The sequence below is a fragment of the Terrapene carolina genome, unplaced genomic scaffold (genome assembly GCF_002925995.2).
Source record: "Terrapene carolina triunguis isolate 2854851 unplaced genomic scaffold, T_m_triunguis-2.0 Scaffold111, whole genome shotgun sequence".
NCBI lineage: Eukaryota > Metazoa > Chordata > Testudines > Emydidae > Terrapene > Terrapene triunguis.
This window is the reverse complement of record NW_020664462.1, coordinates 16,964,120-16,986,672: the sequence shown is the minus strand read 5'-3', so window position 1 is coordinate 16,986,672 and position 22,553 is coordinate 16,964,120. Positions and strand designations below refer to the sequence as shown.

The following is a 22,553-nucleotide window of genomic DNA, read 5'->3' as shown; positions in this document are numbered from 1 at the left end:
GGAGACAAAAAGTCTGGAAGAATTTCTAAAAGGTTTGGTTCTATCCAAATAGAAGGACAAGGCCCTACATACGTCTAGTGTATGCATTGAGGCTTCGAATGAGTTCGCATGTGGCTTCGGGAAAAAGGTTGGTAAGTGTATGGGCTCATTAATGTGGAATGACGAGTGTACCTTAGGAAGAAAATTGGGGTGTAACCTGAGGGTAACCTTGTCTTTGAAAAATAGTGTATATGGTGGGTCTGCCATAAGAGCTGCTATTTCTCCTGCCCGCCTGGTGGAGGTAATTGCCACTAAAAATGCTGTTTTCATCGAAAGGTGTAAAAGGGAGCACGTGGCTAGGGGTTCAAATGGTTGCTGAGTTAGGCAAGATAGAACTAGATGAAGGTCCCACGGAGTGGTGGGTGGTTTTATGTCTGGGTATAGGGTTTGTAGTCCCTTAAGGAAGCGCTTGGTGATCGGATGAGCAAATACAGAAGTATCATCGATTTTGTCATGAAAAGTTGTAATAGCAGCTAAATGGACCCTGATGGAACTGGAAGAAAGGCCAGATTGCTTAAGGTCCAATAGGTATTCAAGTATGAGCGGAAGAGATGCTGACGTGGGACTAAGTTGTTTAGTTGAACACCAGTGTGTGAATCGTTTCCACTTACATAGATAGGTGGTGCGAGTAGATTGTGTTCTGCTATGTAGGAGCACTCTTTGAACTTGTTCAGAGCAATCTAATTCGTTTTGGGAGAACCATGGAGGAACCATGCTTTGAGGTGGAGCATGGGTAGGTTTGGGTGGAGAAAACGGCCGTGTTGTTGTGATAGGAGGTTCGGAATGAGAGGCAAGGGGATTGGTGGTCGAATGGACATTTTGGTGAGAAACGGAAACCAGGGCTGTCTGGGCCATGATGGGGCAATTAGGATCACCTTGGCCCCATCTGTTCGTATTTTTATCAGGACCCTGTTCAGAACCGGTATCAGGGGAAACGCATAGAGTAAGTTTTGGTTCCATGGGATCATGAATGCGTCTCCCAATGAATGTTTGCCTAGCCCTGCTCTGGAGCAAAAATTGGGACATTTCTTGTTTTTTGCAGTTGCAAAGAGGTCTATTTCTGGGTAGCCCCAAATGCGGAATATGTTGTGAATGGTGTGCTCGTTTAATTCCCATTCGTGATCCCACGGGAAAACGTCTGCTTAGTTCGTCCGCTGTGGTATTCATCACTCCGGGAAGATAGGCCGCTGATACCCGGATGTTGTTCGCAATGCACCAGTTCCAGAGCTTCAGAGCCTCTGTGCACAGAGAGTGGGATCGAGCTCCCCCTTGCCTGTTCACGTAGAACATGCATGCAATATTGTCTGTCATTATGCGTACGTGTTGGTTCTTGATCAATGGCAGGAATTGACGGCAAGCATTGCGAATGGCTCGAAGTTCTAGGACGTTTATATGGAGAGAGGACTCGGTTGAAGACCAAAGCCCCTGGGCTGTGTGGTGAGACATGTGTGCACCCCATCCTGTCAGAGATGCATCGGTCGTCAGTATGAGGGATGGAGCCTGCTGAAGAAAGGGGACTCCAGAGCAGAGGTTGGAGTGAATTGTCCACCACTGTAGAGAATCTTTGACTCGGATAGGTATGGAGAGAGTCTTGTTTAAAGGGTGCACATTCGGTCTGTACACCGTGGCCAACCACGCTTGGAAGCACCTCATGTGTAGACGTGCATTTTGGACGACGGAGGTGCACGAGGCCATGTGACCTAGTATTTGTAGGCAGTCCCGGGCAGTCACCTGGGGACTGTTGCGAATCGTTGTGGCCAGTTGACTTATAGAATTGAAGCGGGCTGGTGGGAGAGATGCCAACCCCGTCCGGGAGTCTAGGTATGCCCCTATGAACTCCAGATGTTGGGTGGGGTATAATGTGGATTTGTTTTTGTTTACTTGCAGGCCTAAAGATAGGAAACAATCGATGGTAAGTCGTATGGATCGGAGAGCTTCGTCGAACGTTGAAGCTTTGAGGAGGCAATCGTCTAGGTAAGGAAATATTACGACCCCTTGTTTTCTAAGGTAGGCTGTAACTACGGCTAGGATCTTGGAAAAAACACGGGGGGCCGTGGACAGTCCGAAGGGGAGAACCCGGTATTGGAAATGTGTGGAGCCGAGAGTAAAGCGTAGGAATTGTCTGTGGGACGGGTGTATAGTCACATGAAAATAGGCGTCCTGTAGGTCGAGGGCTGAAAACCAGTCGCCCTGCTCCAGCGCTGGGATTATAGTGGTGAGAGTGACCATCTTGAACTTTTGCTTTTTGACAAATTTGTTGAGCCGCCTGAGGTCGAGGATTGGTTGCCATCCCCCATTTTTCTTCTCTGTTAAGAAATAATGGGAATAAAACCCCTTCCCTCTGTGTCGTTCTGGCACAGTTTCTACTGCTCCCAGTTGAAGGAGATGCTGCACTTCTTGGAAGAGTAGTTGCTTGTGAGATGGGTCCCTGAAGAGGGACGGGGAGGGTGGGTGGGTGGGAGGGAGGGAGAGGAAGGGGATGGCGTATCCAATTGTAACTACCTCTATGACCCATTTGTCGGATGTAATTTTTTGCCATTGATGAGAGAATGGTCGTAGGCGGTGTCCAAAGATAGGTGTGCCGGCTGAAGTGGGAACGCTGTTTTCTAAACCCTCGACCAATGCTTCAAATCTGCCTATTAGTTGGAGGGGGTTGCAGCGCCCCTGTAGAGTTAGGACGACGACGTTGGAATCTTGGTCTTTGGCGTTGTTGCGGCTGCTGTTGTTCCTGCGGTCTATAGGAATATTGTGTAAATGCGGGGTAGCGTGGACGTTGATAAGGTTGGTATCTAAATTGTCGTCTTCTGGTCGCAGGTGGCTGGAGGCCTAGGGACCGGAGGGTTGCTCTTGCATCCTTCATCGAATGAAGCATGTCGTTTGTGGTGGAGGCAAAAAGTTTTTCCCCATCGAAGGGAAGATCTTCAATGGTGCTCTGGACCTCTCGAGGGAAGAAGGAGGAAGAGAGCCATGAACCCCGTCGCATGACCACTGCTGTGGCGGTCGACCTTGCTGCAGTGTTAGCTACATCGAGGGCCGCTTGGAGAGCGGTGCGTGATATGGTGTGTCCCTCAGAAACCAGAGCTGTGAATTGTTGTTTCTTCTGCTCTGGGATGTGATCAATAAAATCCATGAACTTACTATAGTTTTTGTGGTCATATTTTGCAAGGACTGCAGTATAATTAGCTATGTGAAAATGTAGCGTCGAGGATGCATATACTTTACGGCCGAAGAGGTCCAGGCGTTTACTGTCTTTGTTGGCTGGGGTGGAGCGGGCGTACTGTTTGGCCCTCTGGTTCGCTGCGTCCACTACCAATGAGTTTGGCGCCGGATGGGTAAAAAGGAATTCAGAGCCCTTTGAAGGGATGAAGTACTTCCTGTCCGCTTGTTTACAGGTAGGTAGGCTTGTGGCTGGATTCTGCCAGATGGATTTAGCGGGTTCTAAAAGGGCTACGTTCATTGGCAATGCCACTCTAGAGGAAGAAGAGGGCTGCAGGATATCTGTTAGCTCATGCTGTTGTTCAGTGACTTCCTCCAAGTTAATTTTTAAGTCACCGGCAGCTCTTTTAAAGAGGTCTTGGAATTTTGCATAGTCATCCGACGGTGTTGGAGGAAGGGGAAGTAAGGCTTCCTCAGGCGTTACGTCGGGCTCTGCTGGAATAGGAGCAGGACTCAGTTGCTCCTGGGAGTGTGACGGTGCTGCCTGGTATCTTATGTCACCGGCAGATCCGTCACGTGGCGGTGCTAAACCGGCGTTGCGCCTGGTCGAAGTGCCGTAGCGCATGCGTTCTCGGGGGTACGATACCCATGGTGCCCAACATTGCCATCGTGGTGGGTAGGGCATAGGTGGTGCCATCCAAGGGTTCATTCCCCATGGGGCAGGATCCTGATAACAGGCTGAGGTGATTTGTTTGTAACCCCTGTTAATTGGGGTGTGGGAGTCTTGATCAGGAGAAAAAACTGCCTGTGGATCAGTTTCCTCCTCACTGGAGGAAGGTTGTTCTGATCCTGAGTCATGCATTGGAGAAAAACAGGTGGTCATCAGGGGAGACTGCAGAATAGGTGACACCGATAGATCTGCTGTCTGAGTAAACTGAAGAGGTGAGGCTCCTGCATGAGGTGAAAACTGTGGAGGAGGAAGTTGCCCTGAGGGAACATTCCTCTGAGCAGGGGTTTTGCCTTTGATCTCCCTGTCAGTCCGTGCCGAGGTTGCCGGTGCCGTGGTAGGTGCCGGGGGGGCAACATCAGCCCACTGAGGGTCAGCCGGGGCGGGAAAAGTCGGCACCGCGTCCATCTCGGTGCCGAACGGTGCCATAAACGAGGCAGGCAACTGAAAGCCTGTAGCCTCGGCACCGGAGCCTCGCGCCGCCGCCGCAACCTGAGGCGGCTTTCGTGCGGTGCCTGAGGAGCCCGGCTCTTCAAAAGTGCTGAGGCGAGGAAACACAGGCAGGGAAACTGTTGACCTGCCTGAGGCACTTTTGTGCCTCACCAACTTCCTTGTTGGAGAGGGCTGCCCCTTCTTTGAAGTTTTCTTCAGGTTTTTTGAAGCAGGGGGGCTGTGTCGGGCAGTAGAGCAGGAGCCGGTGCCTGGGTCTGAAACTGACCCGATAGACTTCTGCAGGAGGAGCAGTTTCAGTTTGAGCTCCCTGTCCTTTCGTGCTCTGGAACTGAGTTTGGTACAGTGGGCACATTTTTGGGGAATGTGTGTTTCCCCCAGGCATTTTATACAAAGAGAATGGCCATCAGAGAGCGGGATAGCATCCTTGCACGTAGAGCAGCGCTTAAAGCCTGTGGAGCCAGGCATGGTAGAAGCGGCTGCGGCTGAGAGAATTTTTTTTTTTTTTTTTACAGATAAAGAACTAATAAACTAGACTAACAAGAACTGACAACAAACTAACTACTATAACAGGTAAATGTAAGAAAGTGAGGGATTCCCTAACGAGTCTGCTGAGCTCCGTCTCAGGCCGGGGACGGTAGAGAAGGAACTGAGGAGATTGGCCACGCATGCATACTATTATCCTAGACTCACAGCGGGGGGCAGCCTCTGCGCATGCGTGGCCAGTACGAGTACTGCTACGAAAAATCTCCGAGCGAAGGCGCAGGGACGCACCAACACCTGGAGTGGAGCACCCACAGGGACATCTCTCGAAGAAGAACTGCCTCCTGTGTATCATCCTCCTCGAAAAAAAGGTCAAGCAATAGGAGATTCAGGCGCCGTCAGTACCAGAGAGCAGGCAATGCCAAGCAGTGGAGATCCAGGTGTAGAGGACACTTGCATGTTTGACGAGTGCATAAGGGGGATCGGTGCCGACGTATGCAATGCTGTATCCTTCTATGCCGCCTCTTTAGGTGGAAGCGAAACTGGTGCAGACTTTTTGTGTGTAGCCTTCTTAGGTGCTGTGGATGCAGGTCTCGGCAGTTTCACGGTTGGTGCCAATGAACTCAGTGCCAGTGGGGGAAGCCATCACAGGTGGTTACGGTTGTGGTACTGTGCCCTTTGTAGGGGTAGTTGGTGCCATGGAGGAGGATGTTGCTTTGTGCCTGTTACTCAACCCCTTTATCCTGCCAGCAGAGGTCCCTGAGCAGCCCAGTGCGTCAAAAGTGCTTACTCTGGAGGAGGTCGGCACTGCAGGCAGAGATCTCACCAGAGACCGTTTCTTTTATAACTGTTCTCGGCTCGGTGGAGACATGGCCCTTTTCCTCAATTTTATAGAGGTGTTGGCATTTAGTCTGCCCATGGAGGATGCGCCCGGGGAGTCCCTTGTCGCAGTTTGTCCGGGGTCTGATGTTGGAGTGAGGGATTTCTCCATTAGAATAAGTTAAAGGCAAAGATCCCTATCTCTCCTTGCTCTAGCTTTAAGATTGTTACAGTGAGCGCACTTCTGCGGTATTTGCGACTCACCTAAGTATCGGACACAAAGGGAGTGACAATTGGAGATTGGCATCGCGTCCTTACATGAAGTGCATCTTTTAAAGCCTGGGGAGCCAGGCATATTTGAGACGTCCCTGGTGAAAACGGGGATGGGAAATGAAAGTTTGTTTTTTTAGTGGCTATCTAACTAGATTTAACTAACTAACTAACTAACAGATTGTTAATAAACAAGGGTAAAAACTAAGCTAACTTAATCTAATCTTACTGGAAGGTTTACAGTGACAACGCTAATGGACTCCGTGTCAAGCTGAGGACGGTTGAGAAGGAACTGAAGGGGTCGGGGGCATTTGTGTGCTAGATGAGGTAACAGCAGTGCTGCGAGACTGCTATTGTGCACGCACACGCCCGACCAGACACTGTTACCGAAAATCTCCAATCAACAGTGCTGGGATGCACCGACACCTGAAGTGGAGAATCCACAGGGACAGTACTTGAAGGTTTTGTTACTGTACTAAAAAACCCTACAAATAAATAAGCTTATCAAACTACTTTGGCATGCAAAACTATTGCAAATGGATATACTATATTATCAGTAAGATATAAAATGGGTTCCAATATGGATGCTGAAATATTCCAAATACAGCAGGATTAAAGTAAGGCCATTAATCTTTTAATATTATCCTTCACGAAAGGAGAATAATTTTTCTGAGCGAGCAACCAAACAGCGGTGATTGTTAGGGTTGGGGATGCTTTTAGAAACTACCTGTGACTCTAAGGTTATTCCTACATTGGGGCTGATGTAATTTCCAGCTTGGATACACATACACACACTAGCTCTGATCGAGTGTGCTAAAAATAGCAATGTAGCTGTGGTGGCACAGGCAGCAGGACAGGCTAGCCACCTCGTTTATAATCTCATATGAGAAACTAAGCATGTATTCAGGTGGCTAGTCTGTCCTGCTGCCTGTGCAGACGCGACCACACTGTTATTTTTAGCGTGCTAAGTCAATCAGAGCTAGTGTGGATATGCAGGGGCTGGATTAGATGACCTCTCGAGGTCCCTTCCAGTCCTACGATTCTATGACTACCTGAGCATGAAGTTACACCTGCAGTTCCAGTGTAGACAGACCTACCCTAAGACTAGATCTACACTTGGAGCTGGAAGGTGCGATTCCCAACTCACACAGACATACCTGCGCTAGCTCTGCTCAAGTTAACATGCTAAAAATAGCAGTGTCGCTGCAGTAACATGGGCAGTGGCTCAGGCTAGCTGCTGAGTACATACCTGGGGGTCCATGCAGGAACATACTTAGGGTAGCTAGCCCAAGCTGCTGCCCATGCTACCATAGCTACCCTGCTATTTTTAGAACTCTAGCTCAAGCAGAGCTAGTGTGGATACATAAATGTGAGCTGGGAACCTCCCTCCCCCCCATCTACACTTCTAAGAGAAGATGTAGCCTAAGGTTATGTCTATGCTACAAGTAAAGGTGTGATTGCAGCAGTGGTAGACACACCTATGCTTTAATTTAGTTAACACAAGTAACAATAGTGAAGGCTTAGTGGCATGGGTTTCAGCACAGGCTACCAACAAGAGTACATATCCAGTGTCCCCACACTGGACTTGTACCATGGATACTAGCCCGTACCACCCCATGTACAGTATTATTGTTACCTGTGCTAGCTAGATTAAAGCTAATATAAGTATGCCTACCTGTGCTATAACTGAACCTTCACTTGCAGTGTAAACATTCCTTAACCCTTTTAAAAGTGTTTGATTTGATAGGTAAATTCCCTTCTGGTACACAAATATTTTCCAGACACTACCCTCCACTGCATTTTGAACTGGTGCTAGTGGTCACAGCTTTGAACACACAGGTCCAAAGAGTTAATAAAAATGGCTTCTTTATGTAATACACTATCTCATGCTAGAAGATGTTCTAGTACTACACACAATGAAGAGTGCTAATATGATAATCTGTATAGCTTTAGCAGTATTATTTTTATTGATTCATAGATTTTTAAGGCCAGAAGGGATCATTATGGTCTGTTAGTCTGACCTCCCGAACAACATATGCCACAGAATTCAATCCAGCTATTCCAGCATCTAGCCCAATACATTTATAGTTGAATTAGAACATAGTTTTTAGAAAGAGCCAATCTTGATTTAAAGACTTCACATCTTGATGAAGTATTTACCACATACTTTGGTAATCTGTGCCAATGTTAATTACCCTCACTGTTAACAATGGGTGTCTTATTTCCAATTTTAATTTTGCTGAATTCAGCTACAAGCCATTTGATTATATCTTCATCTGCTAATCTAAAGAGGGCTCTCGTTAGATATCGTCTCTATGTGGGAACCTACAGACTGTTATCAAGTCACGTCTCAACCGTCTGTCTGATAAACTAAGTAGATTGAGCTCTTTTAGGGTATATCTACCCTGCAAGAAAACAACTCTCAGAGCCTGGGTCAACTGACTCGGGCTCGTGCTACGCAACTAAAAATAGCAGTGTAACCATTCCTGCTTGGGCTGGGGCCTGAGCTCTGAGACCCACTCCCCTCGCTAGGTTTCAGAGTCCTTCTCAGCGTCACTGCTTTATAGAATACAATTCCTAATCTTGAAAGTATAGCTTACATTGCATTTGGCCATATTAAATGTGTGTTTGTACCCATCTTACAAAGGTGCTTTGTTTGTTTTAATAAAAGACCAATAGATGTCTCATGACTTTTTCAAATTCTGTACGTAAACAAATCTTTAGCTACTATTCCATTTGTGTATCACATTTTCTATTAGCTCTCCTCTTCCCTAATCTTTACTAGAAGATAGTTGAGATCAATCAAAACACTTGTGCTAGAGCTCCCTGAATAGCAATTGGCAGGGCATCCTCTGTGAGGATTCCTTGAATTTGGAACTCACTCCTGCACTTGGTGCACCAGAGCCTGGATTTGTTAACCATCCCGGCATGCTGAAAAGCCCAACTTTTCCCCTTCTCTGTTCAGGGCCGTGTAGTTTGAAGTGGATATAGTTATGGACAGTCCTTTATCTAGATTTACACTGTAATTTTCAGTCTATGAGCTAGGTGCTGAGCATGCTGCATGGGCACCTATAGATGTATTTTAAAAATCTGAATAAATAAATGTAAAAAAACAGAATCCTGGTTTCCTAATAAGTTCTCTGGTTCCTATTTCTTCTTTAACTGCAATAAATAATCTTGCTTCTGACACAGTAACATTTCCATGGCAAACAACTGTGATACCACAGACAAAAGTAAAGACATTTGCTTGAAAAGAAGATCCTTGGAGATTTTGCTAACTACATGTTCCTAGTATTCCAACCAACATGGGATCAATTTTATCATCTGTACTCAAACAGTGGGGTCTTACTCTGAGTAGTAGGACTGATTTGACAGACATACAAGGCACACGATGCCACGACGACCCAAAGATATTTTGCATAAGGGGCAAAGTTTGGACTGACAAAAAAGTTTTTGTGGATATAGGTGTAGTTTAGTTTTAATCCATCCTTTATTTAGTTAGAATTTCAAATGGGACTACTGTAGATCTGCCACTCAACTTTGAAAGCTATACTACTCACCTGGGTGTATATCAGACACCCTCCATTAGCAATGACATGATAGGCTGATAGATCTTTAAGACAGGCTATGTTGTTGCCTTTTCTGTCTGTTCAACTTTTGCCACTAGATGGTGCAAGATAACAGTGTGGGTACTTATGTATGAAGTCTCAGTGGAAAGCATCTCAAAAAGGGCACACTTACAGAAACAGTTTTAATTTTCATTTTGAATATGTCAAAGTTAAAAAACTTCCAAAAATCTTCCTAAGTACTTTAAGAGGTTCTTTACCAAAACAATGCATTTAAACTTCAAAAGAAATTGGTTTGAAGAAAATCATTACTCTGTGGATAATAGGCATAATATACAATGTGGGTTCAGTAGGTTAAAAGAACTCTATTTCATGTATTGAAACTGTGTGTTTCTTTAAAACGATAACAAAAAATCCAGGTAGAATAAAAAAAGAACAAAGCCACCAGTTTAAAACTATCAACTGGTAATTGATCTCAGACATTTATCTCGATAAAAGTTCAATACCCCTATGTAATGTGTTTTTTAGAGAGAAAACATGTTCAGGGGGAAAAAACAACAGCCTGCTTAAGTCACATTAATGTTCCTACAAGTAAAGCAAAAACAAAATTCGAAACTTTCACTTGTTTTATGAAGCTAGACACTTCGAAGGTGTGAATAATTATTTTAGATTTGCCCCCAAAATTTTTTTTAAGTCCATCGGTGTAGACCTCTGAATTATTTCCTCATGTCTGGAGCTGGCAATAGAATTGCTCAAGTGAGCATAATTCAATTCAATAACAATATGGTATGCCCACTGCAAAGAGATTTCCAGACATGTTAAGGAATGGCATTGAAATAATCGAGAGATTTTACTTTAAAATACAATTATGAAGGCTCAGTGAAAATCATAAAAATAGTCCAATGGCAGGACTAAAAACAGGATGCTACGGTTATTAAACTGAAGTTTCCTCATGTGGTTCTATATCCCAGATCAGGCCTTTGGGATGTCAACTACAGTTTCAATTAAAAGTGAGATACCATCCTGCCTGAAACAACCCCTTCCCTCCGTGTTTCTTAAAGGGCTCAAATGATAACGTCTGGCTTTTTATGTGCTTTTCACATAAGTAGAGATGCTTCTGAACACTTACCTGCTGGGAGGCCATAGGTCAAACAATGAATTTTATTTATTTGGATGAGACTTTGTTCCTTGTTTGATAGGTTTCTTTCTGAGATCCTGTATTTCATATTGTTCTGCGTACTGTAAGTTAGTAAGCCTTTCTTCCAAGTGTCAGAAAGGAAAAAAGCTCTCTGACTTCTGGTGCATAAATCCAAGAGCAAGACTCTCCGAGTTCTCTGAGGACAATTTGTGGTGCAAAGAGGCCTTAGAGCAACTGGAGGCAGCTGGTGGAGAAGTCCCCCTGCGCAAAGGAACTTTCTGCCGGTGTAAATCTGGCCCCTCCACCAGAGAAGGTGGAAGGAAGGGTGTTTGGGGCATTCTGGGGGCAGAGAGGGGATATACATATTTTAAGAAAAGATAATGTCCCCTCTACACGTTGTTGTGAGGGGAGGAAGTGGTCATCTTAAGTTAGCATTGTTGGATTTGCAGGGGGTCAGGTAACCTGGGGTGGATCTTTCTACCTCAGTTCCAATCTTACCAGAGAGCTGTGAAAGAGCACTCTCTGAGGGTATGTCTATCCTGCAGCTGGGAGTGTGCTTCTCAGTGGTGGGTAGCTCTGGTCAAGCTAGCATGCTAAAATACTTGGGCTGAAGGGAACATGGTCTGAGTTCAGTCTAGAGGGTCAAAGCCAGAAGCACTAGTCCGTACTAGTGTGACACTATAGAGTAAGGCTGAAGTCAAAGTTGATGAGCTGCATCAGTTCAGTGTCAAGGGAGTCAACCATAGTAGGGTTAATAGACCAGAGTCAGGGAGAGGTGTCAGGACCGGAGCAGGGAACCATGAAACAGAAGTGAGGCTATGTATCAGGAGCAGGGCTGGGGCCAGAAATCAGGAGCAAGGCAAGGTATCAGGAGTGTGCAGCAAGGTCTGTGTGCAGCAGCAAGCCACCTAGTTGCACAGACAGACTACAGGTGTTTCCCCTAGGCCTTGAATAGTGTGCCTGGGCCAATCAAGGAACAGAGTAGGCTCTGCCAGTCAGGACCTCCATGGACAGGACATCCAATGGCGCTTGATCCCATAAGGCTCACAGCCTTATAAAAACAGTGCTCTGTCAGAGCCATTGGGTGGTGGTGTGGATGCAGCACTCAGTGACCAGCACATCCAGGTTCTAGCCCCACGGAGCCTCACACCACTGCCCGCCCTCAAATGTTGCCTGATCAGGCTTATCAGGATGGGTCCTGTGAAAGGCCTCCACCAGTTACGGGGCATGTATGTGACTGGCAAACACTCTTCAGGGCTGTATTCCTCCCAGTCCACCAAGTACCACAACTTGCCTTGTCTGAGTTTGGAGCCCGGAATGGCATTGACAACATACTCTTCATGACCCAGGACCTTAAGAGGCAGAGGTGGTGGCTATACATGACCAGATAACAGGTTCTCTGTGTGCAGTTTCAGGAGCGAGATGTGAAAAACAGGATGTATTTTAAGGGACTTAGGTAGCTGAAGTTTAAAGGCTACATGGTTAATCCACTGGCAGATCTGATATGGCCCATGATATTGGTGATCCACCTTGTGAGACAGCCTGCCCATATGGAGATGGTTGGAGGATAGAACACCTTTTGTCCAGTTGTGCTTTTCTATTTCTGACAGTCCACATGCTTCTTATAGACTTCCTTGGTTTTGTTGAGTTGACCCTTCAGCTGCTTCTGAATGTGGTGAAGTCCATATCAGTAGCTGCAGGGTTTTGGGAGGCTGTCAGCAGTGCAGGATGGAACCAAGTATGAAACTTTTAGTTGGCAAAAATGGAATGCTGGCAGAGTCACCTGTCTTTATGCTCCGTCCCTGGACCTAACCCCCCGACCAGGCTAACAAGGTAATCAGCCTGCTGACAGGAGAAGTCTTGGACTGGTTCTCTCCCCTGCTGGAGCCAGATGATGTGATGTTGACAGTGTTGGGGATCCTTCCTCCAGGCCTTCACCACCATCTTCAGTGATCTCCATCCTACGCACATGGCCAAAGCCATCCTTGGAAGCTCTGACAGGGTCAGGGGTTGACTATGATCCTATGCAGCGCATTTCCACTGGCTCGTGGCAGACATGGAATCTAGTGAGGCAGTCCTATTATACCAGTTCTGAATTGAGCTGAGTGAGGAAGCCAAGGACAAATTAGCCCGCATGGAGCCTCCCATGGGCTTGGAAATGTACACTGACATATGTATCTGGATTGATAACCAGCTGCATGAGTGTCGAAGGAGAAAGGAGGGGCTGCACTGCCACCATGCCCATGCCCCACACTGCCAGCCCAAAACCAGACTCTTGAACCAGAGGCAGCTGACCATCGATGAGAAGAAGTGACTCTGATGCACTAATTTGTTCCTTTTCTGTGGAGACAGAAGCTTTCATAGCAACTTCTGAGGCCTCAAAATTCTTCCTCAGAGAATCTTCTGTCACAGCTCAGGGCACCTGATTCCCCCTTGATGGTCCAGCAGGCTCCTCAGCCATCACCTCTCTTGGGTGAATACATGTGTCTCTCTCCCTTGGGACTGGGATATTTCCAGGTTGAAGAGTTCCATTCCTACACTGTATTATTCCCCAAAAGTTGAGTGCCTAAGCAGGCTTGCTTCGCTTCTCTCCTCAGTGCTGGTAATCAGTGTAATTCCCAGCACATACAAGTTACCACATAGTTCTTTCTAAGCAAGCACTTTTGTTCTTAAGGTAAAAGCATTACAAAGAAAATATTCGAACAACAAAAGAACCTACACACTAACAAAGCTTCCAGAGATCACCTCCAACAAGGGCTCTGGTTGGTGATTAGTCCTTCAAACCCCACACAGGGGGTATTCCTGTGATCACCAGTTCATAACAGTTTTTATTCAAAACTAGCCACCAAATCTTGTATGGCCTCAGCGGGCCAAAGACCCTCCAACTCTTCCTTAAGGACCGGGACCCCCCCTTGGACCAGAGGTGCTGTTTGTCTGCTGGATCAGAAAAAAAGCCCTGAGTCAGTTTTAACTCAGGCTATTTAATCAAACATTCTCCCTTTGTCTGTTGGTCCCTGAAGAATCCAGTCTGAACAAGTAGATGCAAGCCTCCCTCCAGACGCTGCCAGCTCTCTGGAGGTGCTGCCTAACCACCCCATACTGGGCTTAGTTCCTGGAAGGCTGTGGTCTCCCCTCCTGTGGAAATACATACACTCCATCCACAGTACATAAACATTTGCATTTCTAATAGAATGAACGCCTACAAAACTTAATTCAATAAGGTTTGTCCAAGATATTGTCATATCTATCATACCTTCTACCCTGTGTGTGGTCTAAAAGGGGAAAAGTCTCCTTTAGCTGGAAGACTCAAACTCTTAGCAAAACAAATGACTGAGTTCACTTTCCTCATTGGACACAAAGGACTCTGAGAAAGAGGAAAGTGTTTTCCTATTTTTTTTTTTTTAAAAGACTGTTTGAACTTAGTCTCATCCTTATGTTCTGAGCATTTTACAAGAGTTTTTAGTTTCTTAGCTGCCAAACCAGGAGTTAAAGTACAGAAAGAATTAGAGTCAATATACATAGCTATTTGGGAGGAGCCTTTTCCCGTGAGACTTTTTTTACTGGCTGCCATTTTGTGCACTTGAGCCCCCAGTGAAAAACCAGGCCAGTGTCACTGCAGGAGCTAGCTCTTTATCAGGAGCTACTGCTATTTCAAATGGCCTGGTACAGTGTTCCTTCTCCTAACTAGAAATCCTAATGAGTGCAACCTCAAGTTGACTGAAAGTCCATGAGAACTGAGAGCATTTAGCACCTTGTTGGACTGGACCTAATGTGTTGGTAATAGAATTCCAACCTCTCTTGCTGATAGAATCCTTACTGAAAGTGACTTTCACTGTAGATGTCTGTGCCACAGCTGCTGGGTGGGCACTGTTATGAAGACAGCTATTTACAATGGTAGATTTATGGTGCATTTATTAGGCACTAATTCATTAGGAACTAAAGTGGTTGTTTAGCTGAAAACTAGAGATAATGTACACTCGACATATAGTATAAATTAAATACTCAGCTCTTTTCCAGACAAAGTGAATTAGCCTTACCTTAATACAGTTAATTAGTACTCAATGCTTAAGCAAGCTCTGGTGATCAAACACAGGACAGAATGTATTTGTCTATATGAGGTTTATTAGCATACTAAAGTAAAACTAGAAAAAAAACCTCAATACTCAAATGCTGAAGATAATTAAAAAATCAATTAGTCCTGCAGCAATTACACTAAAATCCAGAGGGTCTCATTCTTCAAGGCTAAAATGTTCTTTATCCAAGTATAAACAAGAACACTCAATTTTAAACAACCTGACAGAATTTCAGTTAGTTACTCAGAAGTGCATTTTATGTTCAACCTTTCTTTTAAAGATATTCTACAATTAACAATCAAAACCCTTGTTACTATTAACTGCACCCCCTTGGTAGAGAATTTGAATTCAAACTGCTTGACAAGAATGCACTTGGTACAATTTTTTTGTATTAATAGTTAGAGCTGGCAGCATCTCCATCAAGAAGAATCTTCCTCAATGCTCTTCCTGGCAGCTTTTTGTTTTTAATCTCTCCAGCTGCTTGTTGTTCTATGTTCTCCACTGGATGTTTGGCTGACTTTCTGAGTACAGATGGACCAAATGTGTTATAATAGATCAGAGACTGGAATCCTTCCATGAAATAATAACTTTTTGAATTGGGGGTTGAATTGTTTTTTGTTTGTATTATTAAACCCTCAATTTTTAAATGCTCTGAAAGGAGTAATTCATGCTATTGGACTAATACTTAAAACAAAACAAATAGCAGCTTATTATCACAAACACTCATGTTTATAAGTAGAGGCAACCACTTTGTATATCTGGTGACCTTAGCAACCAAGTATCAATAAGTGATAAAACTAAGTCCACTGACTGGACAGTTCTAAGGCAACTGCAAAACACTTGACATGAACATTTGTAGATGGATACAATTGAGAAAATGATTTCCCATACAACAGTATATTGGATCACTGTTTTCAATTTTGGATGTTGTTATACAGACATGCATAACTCACAAATCTCAGCATATTGATGTGTAATCCAGAAATAAATGTTAATGGATTACATTTTACATGAACTATTATTTATGTTAGGCAATTGGCCACCTTTCAATGTGATTTATGATCCCCAAATTTGAAGATATTACTTTAAGAATGTAACAGGGTGTCAGGTTCTAAGATCCTGCAAAAGGAAGAGAAATGGATGATGGAACAGTAGAAACAACAGCAGCAAGATTAAGCAGTACGCCAAAAGTACCAGAACCCAGACTTGCTGCAAGAAGGAGCACTGGAACCAAGAGTTACAAATTCCAGGAGTGGCTGCTGCAGAGGCTCATTAACCGTTTCATTAGCCAGGCTGCCACTAAACTCAGGCTTTCCCTCTCTGAGTTGAAAAATGAAGAGGACCCAGAGGTCTACCTGGTCACTATTTAGTGAAAAACTATGAGGCTTACTACATCTAAGTGTGAAGAAGGGTCCCAAGTTATCTGTTTGGCCTCCTTTCTTATAGAAGAGGTACAAGCTAACATCAGGCCCTGAAAGAGGATGCTGCTATGTATTACAAAACTGTGAAGACTGCTATTTTGGAGCAAGTGTAAGTAATGCGGGAGATGTAAAAATACCATCTATCTTATATAGTGCTTTTCATGGGTAGATCGCAAAGCACTTTACAAAGGAGAGCAATCACTCCTTTGCTTAAGCTTGAGAACTAAAGGATATCCTGATATTGGAGTGTTAATTGAAAAATCTGCATGAGAAGCATGCAGATAGACTGCTCTTGTGATTCTGCTGCTGTTCATAGCTTTGCTGTTCAGAACCTTGTGGGCAGCAGTGAAATTGACAAAAATCAGGTCAGTTTCCAACACTTACTACTTGGGGAAGATCAGAACAGCAGAAGACGCAGCATTGGAGATACTCAGTGAGGAAAAATATACACAGCGTATTAGGAAGTATTCCTACTATTATAAAATACTTTGTTCAAGAAATTGAATAGGATATTTGGGGCAATTTACTACTAGAACTATCAGACTTTTTATCAACAAATAAGCAATGCTGACACAAATGAGAGTCTTTTTTGTGTTTTTGATAAGTACAGGATCAGATATTATTCACTCCAAATATTGAAATAGTCAGAATCACTGTGCCTCTTTACTTAAAGTTGCACAAACAGCACTTGTCACACATGTGCCTTATCACTTTTACATCCAAATACGAATGTAGTAGGGAAATTAATGATTAACTTGTCAAGCTGGGAAGGGGAAAAAATGCCACACTTACCTGTGCCTCCCCAAGGTCATTATTCACCACAGTAAAGTTTAGCCCAAGTTCTTCTACATCCCCTTCGTAGCTCTTGAGAAAAAGCAAATTTTTGTACATTTCTGGATCTAATGAAGCCAGATGATGAATGTCCACATCAGCACTTGTCCCCAGCAACTTTGAGAGGAAAAAACTAGCAAATGGCAGCTCTACCAGCATATTTTCATACAGTGCCTAAGAATAAAAACAATTAAGAAAACTACATTAGCTTTCATTATGGGTACTACGAAAGTTATTTTTAATACCTATCATCTGTTTCTTACATTTCTGTAACTTTCCCTTAATTTAATGTCTGAATAGAACCTCTTGGTGTAAAAATATCCTTGTATTGTATCCATTTACATGTGCAACTGTAGTCTGAAATTTTAACAATCCTGCTATTGAAATATCATGCTTTAAAACTTTACAAATAAGTTATCTGCCCATTGCAAAAGCCATGGCATTTTCATACTCTTTCTAACATATATCGACACTATGAATATAACAGTTGCTGGGAACCTGTTAGACACCATCATTCATTTACAAGAAAAACAACGGTTATCAGTGCCAATAACCACCTCCTCCAGAATGTCTTCAAATCAGATGAAAGATGTCTATTCTATGCCATTAGTCAACCCATACAGCTACTGTGAAGCAGATTCCAGAGTTTCCATTCTTACCTCTAATTTGCCAGCCATTTCAAAGGTAAAACGTGAGTGCGATTCTACTCTGAAAAATAACTATGTAAAAATTGCCTCTTACTAATAAATAGCAGATCTTCATTCTTTCTGTACTTAGAGTCAATGTTGCATACTTTGGTGAACAAAATACGTTACTACTTTTTACTCCTGTTAAACTGGAAGAAATAACAAAGCTAAGAAAGAGAAATGGCTGGATTCTATTCCTTATTGTGCATTGTCAACATGATTTGCAAATTTCCAATTACAATGCCTATCAGCTATACCTGTGCAACATACCAAACTGAAGTCACTGGTGGGGCATAGGGGCAATCAAAGGCATAAGTTAGCCTGGCTAAACATTTATTATTGTTGACGTGAGAGTATGAAAGAATCCACCTTGATTTTCAGTTCCCAACATCATTGATGGATTTTTATTTTTATAACCTGTAAACTGAAAAAAGAACAGGAGTACTTGTGGCACCTTAGAGACTAACAAATTTATTAGAGCATAAGCTTTCGTGGGCTACAACCCACTTCGTCGGATGCATATAGAGTGAAACATATATTGAGGAGATATATATATACACACACATACCGAGAGCATGAACAGGTGGGAGTTGTCTTACCAACTCTGAGAGGCCAATTAAGTAAGAGAAAAAAAAACTTTTGAAGTGATAATCAAGATGGCTCAGTACAGACAGCTTGATAAGAAGCAAGTGTGAAAATACTTACAAGGGGAGATAGATTCAATGTTTGTAATGGCTCAGCCTAAACTGAAAGTATTTGATCTAGAAATTGTGAAGCCTACATGGAACCCCACTAATCCATTTTTTACTGAGTCAAACTTTGAAATGTGATTATACACTGCTACCTTGATATAACGCGACCCAATATAACACGAATTCGTATATAACGCAGTAAAACAGTGCTCCGGGGGGGAAGGGAGCAGGGCTGCGCACTCTGGTGGATCAAAGCAAGTTCAATATAACGCAGTTTCACCTATAACGCGGTAAGATTTTTTGGCTCCCGAGGACTGTATTATATCGAGGTAGAGGTGTACTCTATGTAAAGTCCATGCATATTCCTCCCATATACCAACCTGTCGGTCAGACAAAATATCCAATGATAGCCATCCTCAAAAAGAGGGAGAAGGGGAAATGTGTGGAGGAAGAGAGAGAAGATTAAAATTTTATAGAGGTGTTGGGGGGGAGGTGGAGAGAAGGGAAAGCATCCAAATGTTATACACTTTTAACATAAAAATAGATAAAAATGTGCATCTTACATTCAGACCTCCTTCTACTGTTCATTAGCCACATTAGCATTTTTCTCTAGACCACAGTTCAATAATCATGACCTCAGTATTTCACACCAATGGAGAGAGAACGGGAAAGGGGCATAAGGAGGCTATTACTGACAGTTTCCCTTTCTGCTGTTTGAAAGTTTAGCTATTTATGTGTTACTCAATTCCCCTGAGATTGCTGTAGTATTTAGAAAAGGAAATAATATGTAAGCAAGGAAAACAATGAAGAGCACTAATCACCCAGTGATAGCCTAACAAAGGTGTTAAGAAAAAACTCACAATTGCTTAACCTTTTGAAGGAACATTTTTTGGTTGTCTTGTTAGACTTACCATTAAGAATGCATGAATAATGAGTTCAAAGCCAAAGGATGTATTATACATATAACTATATGATTTATTCAAGGTGTGGAAGTCGAACCCCGCATTTGTGTAGCTGACTTTAAAAGTAAACTAAAAGTGTAAATCATTAATTTGCAATGTATAAGATCACTGTTTGCCATTCCAGCATTAGTAACAATAAAACCATTGTAATTCCTTAAATATATCAAAGCTACCTGAATTTAAAATGGAATCCCATCTATGACTCATAAAATGTAAATGCAGAGGTATAATTTTTTTTTTTTTTTTTTTTTTTTTTTACACAAGGCAGGTTTAAACCTTTAAAGCATTTTATATACAAGGACTAATAAATGATAGCACTAAAAACCATGATCACATCAGCTAAATGGATTATAAATTAAATTTCCATAATATATGCAACTGAAATACAAATGTAGGCATAAATCAAGGTATTTTCTAAACACAGGTTAATTACACAAATTCAAAAACTGTCTATTTTTTATGCAAAATAATCCACTTAGCATTTTTCATATTGGTCTTAATTCTTAGCCACTTGCAACACTTGCTCCTAGAAGCCTATCAATAACTCTATGTCAAGAAAAAATAGCAATAGGTATATTGAAGAAACTTGTATGTTATTTTTCAAGTGTCTGTCTTTTATGAGTGTTTATTGCCAGAAATTGTGCCAAAATGATGTGAAATAAAAAGGATTAATTATAGTAGAAGCCTTTTAATATAAGTGAGTGCACTAGCGATGCAATTAATGCAAATCGTGATGCTATCAGGAGAATAAATGTGAACAACATCACAGGCCATTTCTGTTTGCTGCCAAATAACTTTAGTAATTTACTACATTAAGAATCAATAAAAAAAATAATGCTTTTCAAATGCATCACTATCAATCTTCAGGTAGTTCCAAACTGAACATTTATAACAATCTAAAAACTATATAAAACATTTTTAAGCCACCTTGATTGTGCAGATAGGTGATAACTTTAATTGCTGCTTATGTTAGCCAAGTGATTCTAAATATAAAAAGTAAAGTACATTTGTAAACAAGGTAAAATAAACAGTTAATATTCTAATTAGTGTAAAAGCTAAGTTTTGATATTGAATGTCCTAATAAAGTTTTCTCTTTGATAACTTAAGTCACGATCAGCTTCAGTCCTTTCAAAGAGGTGAAGTATAGTATAACAAAGCCAACATTGCACTGAAGTGGACATATGCCCTACTCTGCAGGAATCTGCCTAGATTGTGAACCTTTATCTTTCAACCGCAGATTAAGAGCAGCAAACGCCTGAAGGAAAAAATTAGCTTACACTTGAGATGGGATCTGTTCTAACTCCTTCTCTTTGACAACAACTCTGATGTCTCCTGTCCATACCCTGGTGCATGAGACCAAGGAGCCATAATGGCTGATCCAATTACAAATAAACAAACTCCCTTGCTACTATTACAAGAACTCTAGTCTTTCATTCAGCCAAGCTTCCTTTAGCCCTTAATGTTTGGCTCTTTTAGAATCCATTGGAGGATGACACTAGTGCTTGGGAGGTCATGTGCCCTACTTTCCTATGTTAATTTGCCCTTTAATTTACTCCCTTGCATTGGCTAATCTGTCATTATCTTGTAGACCTAGGAGTTGCACATAATTACAGAAAGGAAATAATCCAAACAGAAACTCATGAAAGAAGCAAATCTAGCCTAAAACCTGAGAATGAATAGATTATGGGCCTGGTTTTACTAGATGGCAAACATCTTCAAAGACAATGAAAGCTAAATAGTGCCTCCCAGGATCAGGCCCAATCTTACCCCCACTGATTTCAAAAAGAGCAGAAGTGGAAGCAGGTCCTTTCTTGGATTGGGAAGACTGCCAGTAAAACTCAGCTCAGGCCACTCATTTATCATTCCTCAAATTTTGAATCCTAGTGCTCAATCCTGCAACCAGATCCCTGCAGGCAGACCCTTGCACTCATCCAAAGCCCCACTGAATCCACCTGCATGGAGACACTGCAGGATAAGGGCCCAAGTCAGCACTTTCCTGGTTGTCAAAAAACAACACACCATAGAAAGAAAAGGCCATTCTACATATACATATACAAAGTGTTTTTTTAATGTAGAAGAGGATAAGGTATTTTTTTCAAACACAGAAGGTATCAAATACCTTAAATGTGTAACAAATACATTCAAGCAGATGTTATATAAAACAATAAATACCATAGCTCTGAGATGTATACCAATATCATCTCAAGAAAAACCAGAACAGATTTTGTACCTGTCCTGTAATTTTAATGACTTTTTGTTAGAATATCACTTTTTCTGAAATTTATGGTTGTAGGGAAAAAGCTTTTGTTTGTTGTACCTAGTGTCTTGGATAAATTTCATTAGGTTGATTACATTCTTTCTCATCTACTGCTTTAAATGGATACAGTATTCTCCCTCATCTTCTGTACCTCTATTTTTGGATAGTCTTGCTGGGGTCATTATAACGGTTGCCATACTGCATCACAGAGATCAAATACCATAGCATTATACTATATGCATATTGTAGCAATTTTATAGGAACTGTGTAAATAGTTATGTTCATTTTAGGATGTAACATACTTCTATTGAAATACCATGAAAGTAGTAATAAAAATTTACAGTTCTATTATGCTTTTCATCTAAGGATGCAGTTTTACAAATATTAGTGAATTTATCCTCTCAACACCCACCTGAGGCAGGGCCGGCTCTAGGATTTTTGCCGCCCCAAGCAAAATCAATTTTGGCCGCCCCCCGCCCCGTTTTTTTTCTTACCCCACCCACCGGCCCCACCTCAACCTAGCCCCTTCCCCAAATCCCCAGCCCTGCCTCCTCCCCCCAGGCTCTCAAGCCTAGGAGGGAGGGGGAGAAGCGGCGCGTGCACCGCGGCCACTCGGGATCTCCTCCTCCCTCCCAGGCTCTCAAACCTGGGAGGGAGGGGGAGCAGCGGCGCGCAAATCAGCTGTTTCGCGCGCCGTGGCGTGCGAGCGGCGGCAGCAGCGGAGGTGAGCTAGGGCGGCCGGGGCACATTTTTAGGGGCGGCAGGGTCGGCATTCTGGCGCCGGCCATGCCACTCCTAAAAATGTGCCGCCCCAAGCACCAGCTTGTTTTGCTGGTGCCTAGAGCCGGCCCTGACCTGAGGTAGGCATTATCTGTTATCTATTTTCCATAGCAATGGAAAAATGAGGCACAGAGAATTTAAGCAACTTGCCACAAGTCACAAAAATCTGTGGTGAAGTGAAATAGTCCTGGGCCTTAACCTCA

General features: G+C 43.0%; 1 protein-coding gene across 1 annotated transcript in view; it reads right to left on the bottom strand.

Moving 5' to 3' along the window:
- UBE3C (ubiquitin protein ligase E3C) overlaps positions 1-22,553 on the bottom strand; it is a 201,894-nt gene that overhangs the window by 47,156 nt on the left and 132,185 nt on the right. Inside the window, exon 19 of the mRNA XM_026652083.2 lies at positions 16,935-17,147. Coding sequence (XP_026507868.1) covers positions 16,935-17,147 — 213 coding nt within the window. The remainder of the gene's footprint in view (positions 1-16,934; positions 17,148-22,553) is intronic.